Raw genomic sequence first — 15589 nt, 5'->3', positions numbered from 1 at the left:
GGTGTATGACTCTATTGGTTTTGGAGACAGAGCGAACATACACGTCGATAACACAAGAAAGATATTGCTATATAGCTACTATGACCTGCCTTGTTATCTAAGGGCATGTTTGTTACACCTCAGCATATATCCTGAAGATCACGAGATTCAAAAAGCCACTTTGATATGGACCTGAAGAGATCCAAGAGATTCAGAAAAAAGATCGCCAACTTCTTCAAGAAAGGCAAGACCCGTTATCAGATCGCCAACAAGATCCAAGATATCAAGGTTCGACTCAGGGAGGTGGCTGACCTGCATGACCGATACAAGGTCGACGATGTTCGTGCTAATCCAGCTGCCACGAACACCGTTGATCCTCGTATCATGGCTCTGTTCAAGGATCAGAAAGAGCTCGTGGGCATTGAGGAGCCAAGGAATGAGGTAATCAAGAGGCTGATGATGGAAGGGGATGATGATGGTTTGTTGAGCTCCAGGATGCAACTCAAGATACTCTCCATCTTTGGATTTGGAGGACTTGGCAAGACAACTCTTGCCAAAGCAGTCTATGATATGCAACAATCAAATTTTGTTTGCAAGGCTTTTGTTTCAGTGGGTCAGAATCCTAGTCTGAAGAAAGTTTTCATGGATATTCTCCTCCAAGTTGATGAGGCAGAGTCTAGTTCGAATGCATCCATGTTGAACGAGGAGCAACTCATCAGAAAGCTCCGAGGATTTCTTGAGAACAAGAGGTACATCTATTCATCCCAATTTTTAAGTTCTTCAAATGATAATGCAAAAGGTGAAGAAGACAAAACGCATGGCGACCAACATGCATGATCAGGAATCCGAAAATAGCATACATCTATTCATCCCAATTTTTATGTTCTTCAAATGAACAAATATAGCTAAAACGGAAGGGTTTTTTCTCATCGAGTTGTTTTGAATATCATGATTTGCAATTTCCGCAGGCATATTCTTCCGTGAAACTTTGCGTGATTTACCCACTCTTTTGTAAGTCCTGGTTCTTCAGTATAGTGTGAATAGAGAATTGCCTTCCCACTGATTTTTGTAGAAATCATGGAGCACCGGTAGTTACTTAAAATACTAACAGCGGCCTGACACTAGTGCTTGCTTTAGCTGCCCTTGAGGCTTGAGCGGTGAGATGCTTGGAAAGTTTTGAGGTTGGAGGGGCAGAAAACTTTACATTAATTATTATGTGCAGTTGTACTTGCATGTGTCGAATATTTGTGTTAGATGGATGACGTTTGTACTTGGATTTTTAATTAGTGCAGACAGGGCATAAGTCATGTTAGAGTCGGACACTTTGCAACAATTAATTTGTAATAAATTTAATGTTGGAGTCTTGTGAGTCAAATTAACACCAAATCAATTAGATTGAAAACTATGAGTCGAACCCCTGGCCTGTTTTTATCTAGTACCAAACCCCGCATCCTTTATTTACCTATGTCTTAATTTTTCTATGAAGCACAAGTTTTTATATCAAACTATGCTATTTTCGGATTCCTGATCATGTTGGTCGCCATTCTTTTTGTCTTCTTCTAACGCTTAGACATATGTTTTTACCAATGCATGGATCTCATAGTTGCCATATTTAACAGGTACCTCATCGTCATTGATGATATATGGGACAATAGTTCATGGCATATGATGAAATGTGTATTGGTTGATAGTAACTGTGGAAGTAGAATAATCACAACCACTCGTATTTTTGAAGTTGCCGAAGAGGCGGGCGATGTTTACAAGCAAAAGCCACTTTCTTCTGCCACATCCAAGGAATTATTCTATACAAGATTATCTATTGGTAAATGCAAGATTACTTATGGTCAACCGATTGAGATATCTGAAAAGATTTTACAGAAATGTGGTGGTGTGCCGTTAGCTATCATCACAATAGCTAGTATGTTGGCCAGTAAACCATGGGAGGATTGGTCTGAGGTGTATGACTCTATTGGTTTTGGAGACAGAGCTAACATACACGTCGATAACACAAGAAAGATATTGCTATATAGCTACTATGACCTGCCTTGTTATCTAAGGGCATGTTTGTTGCACCTCAGCATATATCTTGAAGATCATGAGATTCGGAAAGACACTTTGTGTAACATCCCAAAATTTCAAACCTTTACATGTGCATTGCATCCATGAGCATCATGACGCAATTGCATGTTTGAATTCAAATTTTGAATCACAAAAGGCTTTAAGAGATTTTGTTTACATCCCTGTAACCTTTGGATTTTCAAACCAATAGGGTTGATGTATAAAAAGGGTTTAATGCATATGTAAGCTATCCCATAATTTTTGGTTAACTAATTGGAGTTGAAAAAGTATTTTATTCAAACAGATATATAGCCCTAAAGTCATTTATAGGGCAAATGTATTTTTATATATTTTATTTTGAAGAGAAACTACTTCCAAAAGTTGTATCATGGTAGAACATGATTTTACAAATTTTCTGGAATTTATTTGGACCAATTTGGAGTTCAAACACAAAAGATATCAAAGAAATGAGAAAAATAGAAAGAGAAAAGGCCTAAAAGAAAAAAAAAAAGGGGTAAACCGGACCGGCCCGGCCAAAATGGGCCGAACCGGCCCAGTCCGACCGCGCCCGACCGGTCCAGACCGCCCGGTCCGCGCGCGCGCGCCCGCAGTCGCTGACAGGTGGGGTCCACCTGTCAGCTGCGTCTTCCCCGAAGGAAAGCGCCGCCGGTCACGCGCGCGATTTCCGGCCGCCGTCCCCGCGCGCCCGCCGCCGCAATCCGCTCCTCCGGCCTTCCATTTTCATGCCCGAGCACTCCTTTATAACCCCCGCGACCTCCTCTCTCTTTCCCCCTTGTTTCCTCATCCGATCGCGCCGCCGGGCTGCCCCGATTTCTCGCCGGAGCCGTGCCCGCGCCGCCGCCCATCTTCGTCCTCGGCGCCGTCCCCGACCGTCCCCGACCGCGCCCCGTCTCCGCCGTGCCGCGCCGCGCCTCCCCGTGCCTTCACCGTCGCGCCCACGTCGCCGGAGCGTCCCCGCGCTGCCGCGCCCGTGCCCGCGCCGCCGTCCGCCGACCGCGCCGCCCGCTCGTCTCGTCCTAGGCGCCGACCCGCGCCGCCCGAGCCCACGCCGACCGCGGCCCCGTCTCCGCCGTGCCGCGCCGCGCCTCCCCGTGCCTTCACCGTCGCGCCCACGTCGCCGGAGCATCCCCGCGCCGCCGCGCCCGTGCCCGCGCCGCCCGCTCGTCCCGTCCTAGGCGCCGACCCGCGCCGCCCGAGCCCACGCCGACCGCGGCCCCGTCTCCGTCGTGCCGCGCCGTCTCCCCGTGTCTTCCCCGTCGCATCCACGTCGCCGGAGCGTCCCCGCGCCGCCGCGCCCGTGCCCGCGCCGCCATCTCCTCCGACTCCGGCAGCCCGCGCCGCCCGGTAAACCCTAGAACTCCCCTCGTCCGTTCGATCTAGATCGATGGCTAGGATTAGATCATTTATAAACCGAACCGGTACCGTCCAATAATAATGCGCCACGTGGCACCCGGTTTTTATAAAATAAAAATGTAATTTTAATCCCCCGGAATTAATAAAAGGCACTTTTGCAGATAGGCCCCTGTAACTTCAAATGATCATAACTTTAAATCTGTTTGGCCAAATTTAATGATTCACACCTTTTTAGAATCCTTAGAAAGTGTAGAATCTTTTGGCACTGTCCAAATTTAAATTTGAATATTTGAATCACATTCAAATTACAGATTAGGGTTCATACCATTTAAATCATAACTAATTATTTATAAGTCCTTTTTGAATGAAACGAGTGCCCAAAATTTTGTTTTAATGTCCTCTGTCCAATGGGACAGAGAAATAAATGTTTTGAATTAATCTATTTGGCTGATGCTAATAAAACCTCATTTTAGGGTTTAAACCCTAGGCTTTGCAATTCATTTAAAAACCCTAATTGCATGTGCCTAATTATCAATGCCTTGGACCAGTAGATCACCCAAATAAAACCAACCCACCCATGTCATATGTTTTGCATCGCATCATGGCATACATATTCTTTTGTCATGTTTGTATTATGTGTTTATGTGTGTGTATATGTTTGTTGATTGTATAGTAGTCTCGGAGAGCGAACCTTGCGATTGTGACGAGTGTTTGAACTCTAACTACTATCAAGGCAAGTTCACTTTGACCATCATCCTATTATTTTATTATGCACTAGATTTTATTAGTTGCATTGTTAGGATTATTATTGTATCTATGCTAGCTATGATCTGTCCTAGTAGTATATGATACCCTTTGTCATGACCTTACCACCAATTGCCATCGTAGTAGTAAAATGCTATGCTATGATAATATACGAGGGTGGTATTAATACAATGTGATACTATTGAATTACAATATCAATTTCCTAGCGTATTGCAAAACAAGTAATTCAATGAACCATCCTGGGTGGGCTGCTTTGAGTTTTCGGATGTCGTGACGTTAGGTCCATTTCTATGGGGCCCGCTGAGTCGTCTCTTCGTGCGATTCGGGAGCGTCCATGGTCGTCTCCCCATGTGATTCGGGGAGCGCCTTCGTCACAATGTGGGATGCCACCCGGGGTAACCAGAGACTGGACTAGTTTCCTGTTTAGTAGCTTCCAGTACAACCACATGGTATTATGGGCTCTGCCAGGATGGATGTAAGAAATATGAACCTGGATCCGAGGTGACATCGGTATGTAGCAGTGTAGGTTGGAACGCGTCCCTCAGGTGGTTTGGGGGAATATGTTCTGAAAATTCCTGTAATCGATGCCGTTGCTACTCTACCCTGAGGACAGTAAGGGATTAACACGTCGATTTCTTGTGGGTAAAGTGTACCTCCTCTCGAGAGTGTCAAACTAAGTACTTAGCCGTGTCCCCGGTTACGGACAATTATGAGCAACTGGATATCGGAGCTGTAAGGAAAGTCTCACTCATTCCAATTTCTTAATAAAATGAATGGTTTGAACTGGGTAGGAGCATTGATGTTTCTACTCAATGTGCCTAGGTTAATAAGAGCATGGGTGTTTCTACCCCGTGTCCAATAGAATTCAAAACTATTTGTCTAAAAATGATAGGATTTGAATAATGATGCTTTTATGCAAAATAGCCAAACCCCACTTAGCCAAACTATGCATGTACTTGGTAGGTCCTTTATAACTCTAGTGAGCTTGCCAATACATTCAAATGTATTGACCACGTAGTGGCTGCAATTAACAATGCAGGTGGATCCGACGATGAGTGAGGTTCGTCGTTTTGTCATGGGTCATGTGCTTACATTCCAACATGCTCTCTCCTCTGGGAGTGGATGAGGCCCTTTTACTCTACTTTCCGCTGCAGCTTCATGATACATTGTTGTCATGGTTTTGAACATCATTTGTTTATGCTGGTCTAAGAGGTCATGCAAGTTTGTAAGTACAATTTAAGTTCTGGATGATACGATGTAATAAAGTACTTTTGACCTTTGTATATTGGTATTACATCTTGAACTGTGTGTGCTAGTGAGTCGATCCAGGGACTAGCACAAGTAAGCACAGAGATCGAACCCTTGGTGAAGGGGGATCGCTTCACTTTGATATGGAAATGGGTGGCGGAAGGGTTTGTCTCTGAGAAACCAGGGATGGGGTTATTTGAGCTGGGAGAGTGGTATTTTAATGAACTCATTAACAGAAGTCTGATCCAGCCGCTGGATCAGACTTCTTTCAGGCTTCCAAGGCTTGAGAATTCTTTCTATGGAAAGATGTACTTTTATAAATGATGGTTCTTATCACCTTGAGAATCTTGGAAGGCTACTTCAGCTGAGGTACCTTGGCCTCTTGGAAACACGTATTAGGGAACTCCCAGAAGAAATAGGCAACCTGAGGTTTTTGCAGGTACTGGACTTGAGGAAAACTGAAATAAAAAGGCCACCAGAGAGTGTCGGTCAGTTGAGGCGGCTAAAGTGCCTACGCCTTCCTAATGATTTCACAGGAGCACTGGGCTGGATCGGTAATCTGGTGTTGCTAGAAGAGCTATTTTTGCCCTATGTCTCCTTGGAAATTGTGAAAGAACTAGGCAAGCTGACAGAGTTGAGAGAGTACCGTGCTTGGTTTAAAAAATCCGATGACGCCTTAGTTGAGAGAGCAGGCTATGTGCTCTCTCGTCACCTCTGCGGTCTGGATCTGGAAGTCGTATTTGAAAAGCTGCCGGCGTGGATCATTTCGTCAAGCCTGCCGAACCTCTCTCACTTGACGATGGCACTGGTTGCCGTGGAGGCGCAGGATATGGAGGTCCTCGGGAGCTTCCCAGAGCTCGTTTCCCTCAGCCTGCTGACTGATCCTGACGTCATCATTCCTGACATCATGGGCGGCGGTGCGTACCCAAAGCTAAGATACTACTCAACGACTGCATCTGCCAGGTTCCTGCAGGGAGCCATGCCCAGCCTTGAATGTGTCCAGTATTACATCGGCGGCGAGCGCAATGGCGCCAAGTTTGAGCGTGACATTGCTAGCATCGGGAACCTCCCTTGTCTTGACAGAGTCCAAGTATTTTTCGATTGTGCGAGTGGCACGCGGGAGAAGGGAGAGGCCGCGTTGAGGCAGGCAGTCGAGGTCCATCCCAACAATATCACGCTTCAGGTGGTACGTACTGCTCCCCCCATGCTCATCATCATACCCATGATGACACAACCTAATTTTCACTCTAGCCTGCTAATATCAGAGTTTTCTTTCTCATTTCACTCTAGCCTGCTAATCAGTTCCATCCTAATTACTAGTACTACATGCAGATGAAAACACCTTATTAATTACCGGATAAATTTTTATGTGCATGCATTTGAAACACAAGTGCGCATTGACGTACGTACATCTCCACAAGCACTGATGACTGATCCCTACCTTTTTCAGTACTTCTCTTCAAATACGTGTACATTTTCATGCCAGAATAAAAATAACTGAATTTTAAATATTGCAAATTACTTTTTGCATTCTCAAATTTTATTTTTCGATCCTAGCAGTATATTAAAACGTTCACTTTCTAGCATCCTGTAATCTGTTGCCACATTATTTGCTAAAAAAAAGAAAAGGAACTCCAGAAATTAGTATCAGTCAACGGTTGCAGCATAGACGTTATACGTACGTACGTACTTCTCTTCAAAAGGCTAGCTCTTTTTAGCATTTCTCTTCTCTTTCTAACTGAATTGCAAAATGGTCCGAAATTGTACACTGCCCATGATGTTTTACCTTTCTGATTCTTTCAAAATTTTGACAGAAACGGCACAGTGCAACACAGGAGGACGGAACCACCATCTTGAGAAAGTCGACACATGTACACCCAAACTACCTGGAGATTTCGTCAAGCAGCAAAACATGGCCACGTTGTGGGAAGTACTAGAATAATGCAGTTATTTCATAGTTTTTTTTATTGACAATGTCTTATTTGAACTGTTTTGTAATCCCTTATCAATTCAAGATCTTATTAGAACCGCTTTTGCAATCTTTTATTGATGTAAGATCAGGCACACCCAAACTACCTTAAGATGTTGTAATGCAGTTATTTTGTTTAAACTATTTGTAATGTAGTTATCTTTTGCAATCTTTTATTGATTTGTTTGTGGTGATCTTACATAGCAACTGAGCTGTTCATTTTAAATGTGGTGCCCTCAATGGTAAAAATCCTAAATCCCAATTGGCAGATATGGTACATCGAGGAAGATCACGCCTTTGAGCTAGATCGCTTCCTTCAACTATCAGTACTGTATGATTCCAAGGGATTGGGAGACCTAAAAACACTTGTATTTATTTTACAATGTAACTTCTAGACAAGGAGTGTCAAACCTAAAACACATGTTACACAAGCCGCGTACCTTTCAATTACAGTTCTCCAACAGAGGAAACCATGCTTTCAGTCATCTATCAATGCATCGGATTGCAGCAGAATCATGACTGACGAATGTTCCGGATTGCAGCGTTGATACTGTTACAGTCAAACTACATGACCTTCATCCAGTTCTCAAAATCTCCAATTTCCTACAAGCAAATCAAAGCAGGAAGTATTCAGCAATAAGAATGGCAGATAGAACCTGAGTGTGGAATAGTGAGATGAGAGGTAGAGGTTGAAGTTGCACACAGAATGGATGCATTGGTATGCCTCGATGAGGACTTACACAGTACAACAGAGATCACCGAAGGTGGAGATCGTGTCCACTGTCCAGGCCGGAGTGGGTTTACCACTAACTGTACAAGACTCGAGCTATGATCTACGGCCTATAGCACAAGCGTTAACACTGGGAAAGAAATTATGTCACCTGCCCAGCACCAAGCTCTCGTATCTAGTCATCTCAAGTGCAGGGTTATGTTTTGATAATTTCGTGAAGACATAATCCAAACCAAAATAGTTGCAGCCTAATTAATAACACCCAACCTTTCTAACTGACAACTTTACTCATCACTGATGTGGTCACTGAACCTTTACAGGATTCATGCTCTACTGCAGTCAATAGACTTCATTAACAAGATTTTAATCCACAATGGGCAAAAATTAGACAAGAGATAAATTATAGCATAGCAAACACAGTGTGACAATAAAATTAGGGGGGGGGGGGGGGGAGGCACTAACATAGTACTCTCTGCAAAATCATTTGTCTACAGCACATGTTTCTTAATGGCAATGTTCCGTCAGAAATAAAGGCCATGGATCATCGACCATCCATTTATCCAGTACTTATCATGGAGCAGTAATAAATAATGTTAGGATCCTGCTAATTTGCGAAAACCATAAACACATGGGGGACAGCAGCAGCAGAGTACGATGAGTAGCCACAAAACACCTTGAGGACGGAGTTGATGGCGGCGAGCCAGGGGTCGGTCTGCTTCCGACGGCGCGCGACGGCGGCGAGCAGCGCGCGGGTCTCTACCTCCACGCGCTTCTAGTTGACGAACAGCTCCTGCACGCCGCCGTCCATGGCGTCCACCAGGTCCGCCGCGCTGCGGAGCAATTAGCGAGAGAAGGATTGGGATTGGTGCCTGATGTCGAGGAGCGCCGATTCCAGCTGACCGCCGGCTGGTTGCTCCGGCGATGCAAGCTTGGCCCTCTCCATCTTCTCTGATCTGAGCTCCGATTTTTTATTTTTATTTGAGAATCGACTCTGTTTTTCTCTGCATTTTTCTACGGAGTAGTTCCTCTATCGTTATGGCTACGGCCCATGTAATGTAAGGCGACAAGCTACGTATCATAGCCCACAGATGACTTGGCCCACCAACCTCTATTAATTTTGAAAAATTCAAATGTTGATTCTGAATACCAAGAAATTTTTGCATGTCCGCTTGCTGAACATGAACTAGTTTTGACCCGATGATATTACCTCAATATATAGTGGATTATTGACCCGCTCAAAATGAATTCCTCTCTAATTTTGAAATTTGCATATTAGATAAGTATTTAACTTATTTAGCTTTAGTAAGAGCTTCAAGGGATGGAGTACAGATTAACCCGAGCTACAAGACCACTTCAGCATACAGTAGCTTCCCAGTGAGTGAAACTAAACCATACTTCCTCTGTTACTAAAAATTGGTATGGTTGCATATTCGTATAAAAAAATAATACTTATTTATGATTATGATTTGTATCACATAAGTCACAAGTTGATGGAGTGATCCTTTGTCAAATGCTCAGTCAAAGTAAACAAAATAAATCTTACTTTAGAAAACGAGGGAGTATGATATGATGCACGGAAAATTAGAGTTGCTCCTTTTAGTTCTCTGACTATCATCATTCTTAATACAAAGATAAGGCATCATCAAGAAATTAAGACAGATTACATGAGTCACTCAGGCCAGACCCGATATATACTTAACCATTTCGGGGAATTGTCTTGCTTCACACATTTAAAGAGAGGAAAAATAAGACAAATTTCCAACCTAAACCAGCGAATGCTAACGCTCTGTATTCTTTTTTTTTCTTCCGCATGAATGTTCAAAATTTAAAATAAAATTTGATTTGGTTGCTAAGCTCATGTTCTGATTCGCCTTGCCGCGGTGAGTCCCAACCCTACTTCATGCTCTGGTACATGTCGTCAAAATGGCACCGAGGTCAGATGGACAATACTGCATATTTACCTTGGATATGCAAAATACACATAATGACGGATTGTAGGCATGAATTGTACCTGATATAGTATACTAGATGGACAGTAGCGCTTCGCTGCGACGTTGTCAACTCGGGTGTTTCTTGCGGGTTTGAAGATTTGGACGGTGCTTAGATTGTTATAATCTATTCTCTTCAACATCGGATCTTTTTCTCATTTGGTGATTGCTTCTAGTCAGCATAGTATAAACCCAGCCTGTTCCCAGTTAGCTGCTCTACTCAGTGCTCCCCCTTCTCTTGAATTGATCTTTGTTACCTTGTCACCGGTGATCTACTTGTTCTTTTGTTGTTCATGTGTGCAAGATGTGGCGGATTAGTACTTCCCCTGTCTTGGATTTATTACAACTTTAGCACTTTTCATGGATCTCTTTCCTCCGTTTCTAAATACTTGTCGTGGCAAATTTGTCTAAAAAATGGTCACTGCATATGGATCGGGATCTTGACTACTACGAATTAGTAGGACGAAAGTATAGACCAATAGAAAAAACTAAAGGATCCTAGGAAGGGGTGCCTGCGGTAAGCACTTCGCCTAGACTCAACGACGACAGATTGGTCAATTCCTACTCACAAACAAAAGATTAACAATCATCTAGCTGATCTAGAAAGACCATGGCAGTCTCTCTCTCTCCCTCCCTCCCTCCCTCTCGCTCTCGCTCTCGACCTCGACGGGAACCCCAGCCAGAGCGTGTGGCGCCCGCCGCCCCCGCCGCCTCCGCGGGTTGCAGCCCCTGCCGCCGCCCGAGCCGCCTGCCTCAGTCCCTGCCGCCGCTCGAGCCGCCTGCCCCAGTCCCTGCCGCCGCCTGAGCCGCCAGCCCCAGCCCCTGCCGCCACCCCCGCCACGGGGACGCGCATCTGCCGATCTGCGCCGGCGGCGGATCCGTCCCACGAGCACGAGGAAGAAGATGGGGGGCGGAGGTCTCGGAGTGCGGGTCGACGTGTGGATCTTGCCCACGCGTGCGCGCCGGCAAGGGGAAGAGGATGGTGGCGGCGCCTGCGAGGTTGCAGTGCGGGAGGAGGCCCGCGACGGTGGCCACGGTGGCCGGAGGAGAAGCTCCGAGGCGGAGATGCTCCGGTGAAGGAGACACGCAGGCGACTTGGGGAGAAGCTTCGCGATGTCGAGGCGCACCCCTGGCGCCGGAACGGGTCACGGGGGAGGCTTCGGTCGAGCAGATCGGGAGCGGCGGCGCACCTGCCGGGCTTGGAGAAGAAAGACGCCTCGGAGGGGATAGCCTAAGCCGACTCGGCTCGTCTCGGCTCAAGCCGTTTTCCTTATTGATGACATGTGGGCCGTGAGCGGGCAAACCCGTCGATTTTGGGTTTTTTGTTACTCGTTACCGTATGATTAGTGGGTATCAGTTAAAAGCCTTTGAGTTTGTGGTTTCTTGTTACAAGAGCCTCTACATATATGTCTTTCTGCAATTTACTCTAAGAGAAAAGTGGTTTTCAAATGGGTTGTATGTCTGTATATGTCGCTAATGCATGAAAACACAAAAAAAACAGCTGAAAATAATCAACCAACCATCCCACCTTCATGTAAGCAACCTATACTTTCATGTTTGTCATAGATCTTGGCGAAGTATACCTTACCATATTCAATTTTTTCTTAACAGAGATCAATCTATCATCCTAATTTATGAAAAATCAAGAATATAATAGCAACAAAAAGATCACAATTTCTGTTTGGCTAGTCCACTCCAGTTTGCATGACATGGGCCTGCATGTTCAAAGTGCAGCATGGGGGGTTGCAGATTCACATATTAGTTTGACATCTCGCAAAACAATTCCATGGCATATTAATTCTTATATGAAAATTTTCATGATTTACACCTTTTTAAGATCTGGCCCTGTGCGACCGGCAATTACCAAACTTCCTCACATATCCAAATATTTTTGCTCAATTTGGAATAACTGTTGGAAGTCAAAAAAGCTGTGAGTCAAATTAACCACAAAAAAAGTTAGATTGAACATTAAATTGAACCCCTGGCATGACTCACTAGCACACACAGTTTCATGATGAAGCATACAGAAACAAAGGTCAAAAGTACTTTATTACATCGCATCATCCAGAATTTAAATAGTACTTACAACTTCGCATGACCTCTTGGGCCAGCATAAAACAAATACTGTTTCATCATCATATACAAATGTTTCAAAACTGCAGCGGAAAAATGGTAGAACAAAAGGGCCACACTATTCCAAGGTGAGCGCATGTTGGAATGTAAGCACATGACCCATGACAAAACGACGAACCTCACTCATCGTCGGATCCACCTGCATTGTTAATTGCAGCCACTACGTGGTCAATACATTTGAATGTATTGGCAAGTTCACCTCACCAAGGCAGTCCTCCAGCAAATGACCGACTAGCTTCTCAGCATCGTCAGTCCTGGTCATCTCCTCACCAAGGTAGGTCTTCAGATCCTCGGTGTTCTTCTCCAAGGTCTCAAACTGGGCAGCCACCTCGGACACCTCCTGGTCGTCGGCTGCTGGCACGGCCTGGCATGTGTGGTTCCGCTTTCCAAAGAGATGGAAGGGGGAGTCCTCGGGGAACTCGTGCCGATAGTCCCGGCACACCTGTGCGAAGGCGCACTGCATGGCGAACTGAAGGCCCTGCTCGAAAGTGGGGTAGCGATTGATGAAGGTGATATCCGGCGTAGCTGGCGCGATCTCACGCCCGCGGATCTTCCCCTCGATCTCCCACCGTGGCTGCCATCCCTCGGGTGTGGCGGTCTCGACTCGGCCTCTGAACCTGGGTGGTGGCAGGTCGAGGAAAGCACACAGTGCCGCCAAAGGGGCACTGAACAACTGGTCGTCGTCCGTGGAGGGGTAGTAGACGCGGGTGAACGGTGGTACGTTGCCGAACGGTGTTGGGCTTACCATCTATAGAAATAAAGAAGGAGATAAGGGAGTATCAGTGACATGATCAAATGGTCGAAAGTAAGTAAAAATAAAATAAAAGTTGTAGAGTGGGAATCAAGTGATAAACATTAATATCAAGGGTGGAAATGTAAATATAAAATTGGATGCATACTAATATGTGAACAACATGGCAACATGATTATAGTGGTGTATGGTGTATAAATCAAATATGCATCTGTGGTAAAAACATAGTATTTGGTGTATATGTGGAATGAAACAATAAATATGTCATGCATATGTAAGATATAAATGCAAAGATTCAGATGAATAGGGATAAGAATAAATCATATGTATATATATAGATCAGATAGGGATAAGAAATAATCCTAAGGTTTGGTCTTTGATCTGTCTTATCCTAATCCAAACTAGGGTCACGTTTCTACCGGCAACACATTGCTCTGATACCATCTGAAACGATCCTCCCCCTTACTAGGGTTCGATCTCTGTGCTTACTGTGCTAGTCCCTGGATCGACTCACTAACACACACAGTTTCATGATGAAGTATACAGAAACAAAGGTCAAAAGTACTTTATTACATCGCATCATCCAGAATTTAAATAGTACTTACAACTTCGCATGACCTTTTGGGCCAGCATAAAACAAATACTGTTTCATCATCATATAACAATGTTTCAAAACTGCAGCGGAAAAATGGTAGAACAAAAGGGCCACACTACTCCAAGGTGAGCGCATGTTGGAATGTAAGCACATGACCCATGACAAAACGACGAACCTCACTCATCGTCGGATCCACCTGCATTGTTAATTGCAGCCACTATGTGGTCAATACATTTGAATGTATTGGCAAGTTCACCAGAGTTATAAAGGGACCTACCAAGTACATGCACAATTTGGCTATGTAGAGTTTGGCTGTTTGCATAAAAGCATCATAGTTCAATCCTAACATTTTTAAACAAATAGTTTTGAATTCTATTGGACACGGGGTAGAAACACCCATGCTTCTATTAACCTAGGCACATTGAGTAGAAACATCAATGCTCCTACCCAGTTCAAACCATTCATTTTATTAGGAAATTGGAATGAGTGAGACCTTCCTTACAGCCCCAATATCTAGTTGCTCATAATTGTCCGTAACCGGGGACACGGCTAAGTACTTAGTTTGACACTCTCGAGAGGAGGTACACTTTACCCACAAGAAATCGACGTGTTAATCGCTTGCTGTCCTCAGGGTAGAGTAGCAACGACATCGATTACAGGAATTTTCAGAACATAATCCCCCAGACCACCTGAGGGACGCGCCCCCACCTACACTGCTACATACCGATGCCACCTCGGATCCGGGTTCATATTTCTTACATCCATCCTGGCAGAGCCCATAATACCATGTGGTTGTACTGGAAGCTACTAAACAGGAAACTAGTCCAGTCTCTGGTTATCCCGGGTGGCATCCCACATTGTGACGCACGCGCTCCCCGAATCGCACGGGGAGACGACCATGGACGCTTCCGAATCGCACGGAGAGACGACTCAGCGGGCCCCATAGAAATGGACCTAACGTCACGACATCCGAAAACTCAAAGCAGCCCACCCAGGATGGTTCATTGAATTACTTGTTTTGCTATCCCCTAGGAAAATCATATTGTAATTCAATAGTATCACATTGTAATAATATCACCCTCGTATATTATCATAGCATAGCATTTTACTACTACGATGGCAATTGGTGGTAAGGGCATGTCAAGGGTATCCTATTCTACTAGGACAGGGGTACGAGATATGGACGGAGCGCGGCGGCGAAGATGGAAGGCGACGCGCGTCGCGGGCGCCTTCCAAACGGGGAAGAAGCCCCTGACAGGTGGGCCCCACCTGTCAGCGGGTGCGGGCGCGCGCGTGCGGCGCTGGGCTGCGGGCGCGCGTGAGAAGTTGGGCCTGTTTGGCCCAATTCGGCCGGGCCGGTTCGTTTACTCTTTTTTTTTTCTTTTAGCCTTTTCTTTTTCTGCTTTTCTCATTTCTTTGATAACTTTTGAGTTTGAATTCCAAATTGGTCCAAATTCCAAAAAATTTGTAAAATCATGTTACTACCATGATACAACTTTTGGAAGTAGTTTCTCTCCAAAATAAAATATATAAAAATACATTTGCCCTATAAATGCCTTTAGGGCCATATATCTATTTAAATAAAATACTTTTTCAACTCCAAATAATTATCCAAGAATCATGTGATAGCTTATATATGCATTAAACCCTTTTATGCATAAACCCTATTGGTTTGAAAATCCAAAGCTCAAATGGGTGTAAACCAAATCTTTTAAAGCCTTTTGAGATTCAAAATTTGAATTCAAATATGCAATTGTGGCATGATGCTCATGGATGCAATGCACACGTAAAAGTTTGAAATTTTGGGATGTTACAGACCTAACCCCCTTAAGATGAATCTCGTCCTCGAGATTCGGTGTGGTCAGCAAAGAGGTGTGGGTGGTCTTCTCGAAGATCATCTTCGCGTTCCCAAGTGGCTTCTTCTTCTGTATGATGGTCCCACTGGACTTTGCAAAACTTGATGGTCTTGGATCGGGTTTGTCTCTCAGTTGTGTCCAAT

At 44.7% G+C, this 15589-nt stretch overlaps 1 protein-coding gene and 1 pseudogene across 1 annotated transcript; one reads left to right on the top strand and one right to left on the bottom strand.

Moving 5' to 3' along the window:
• The first annotated feature begins 9 nt into the window (after nt 1-9).
• Nucleotides 10-2214, top strand: LOC112268553 (putative disease resistance RPP13-like protein 3). The gene is made up of 2 exons (XM_024463465.1): nt 10-728; nt 1599-2214. The coding sequence occupies exons 1-2, from the start codon at nt 166-168 to the stop codon at nt 2143-2145; spliced, it is 1110 nt and encodes a 369-aa protein (XP_024319233.1). The 5' UTR covers nt 10-165; the 3' UTR covers nt 2146-2214.
• Nucleotides 2215-7544: 5330 nt separating this feature from the next.
• LOC106866742 lies at nt 7545-12506 on the bottom strand (annotated as a pseudogene).
• Nucleotides 12507-15589: the final 3083 nt, after the last annotated feature.

This window comes from Brachypodium distachyon, chromosome 4 (genome assembly GCF_000005505.3).
Source record: "Brachypodium distachyon strain Bd21 chromosome 4, Brachypodium_distachyon_v3.0, whole genome shotgun sequence".
Taxonomy (NCBI): Eukaryota; Viridiplantae; Streptophyta; class Magnoliopsida; order Poales; family Poaceae; genus Brachypodium; species Brachypodium distachyon.
This window is presented reverse-complemented; position numbering and strand designations above follow the sequence as displayed.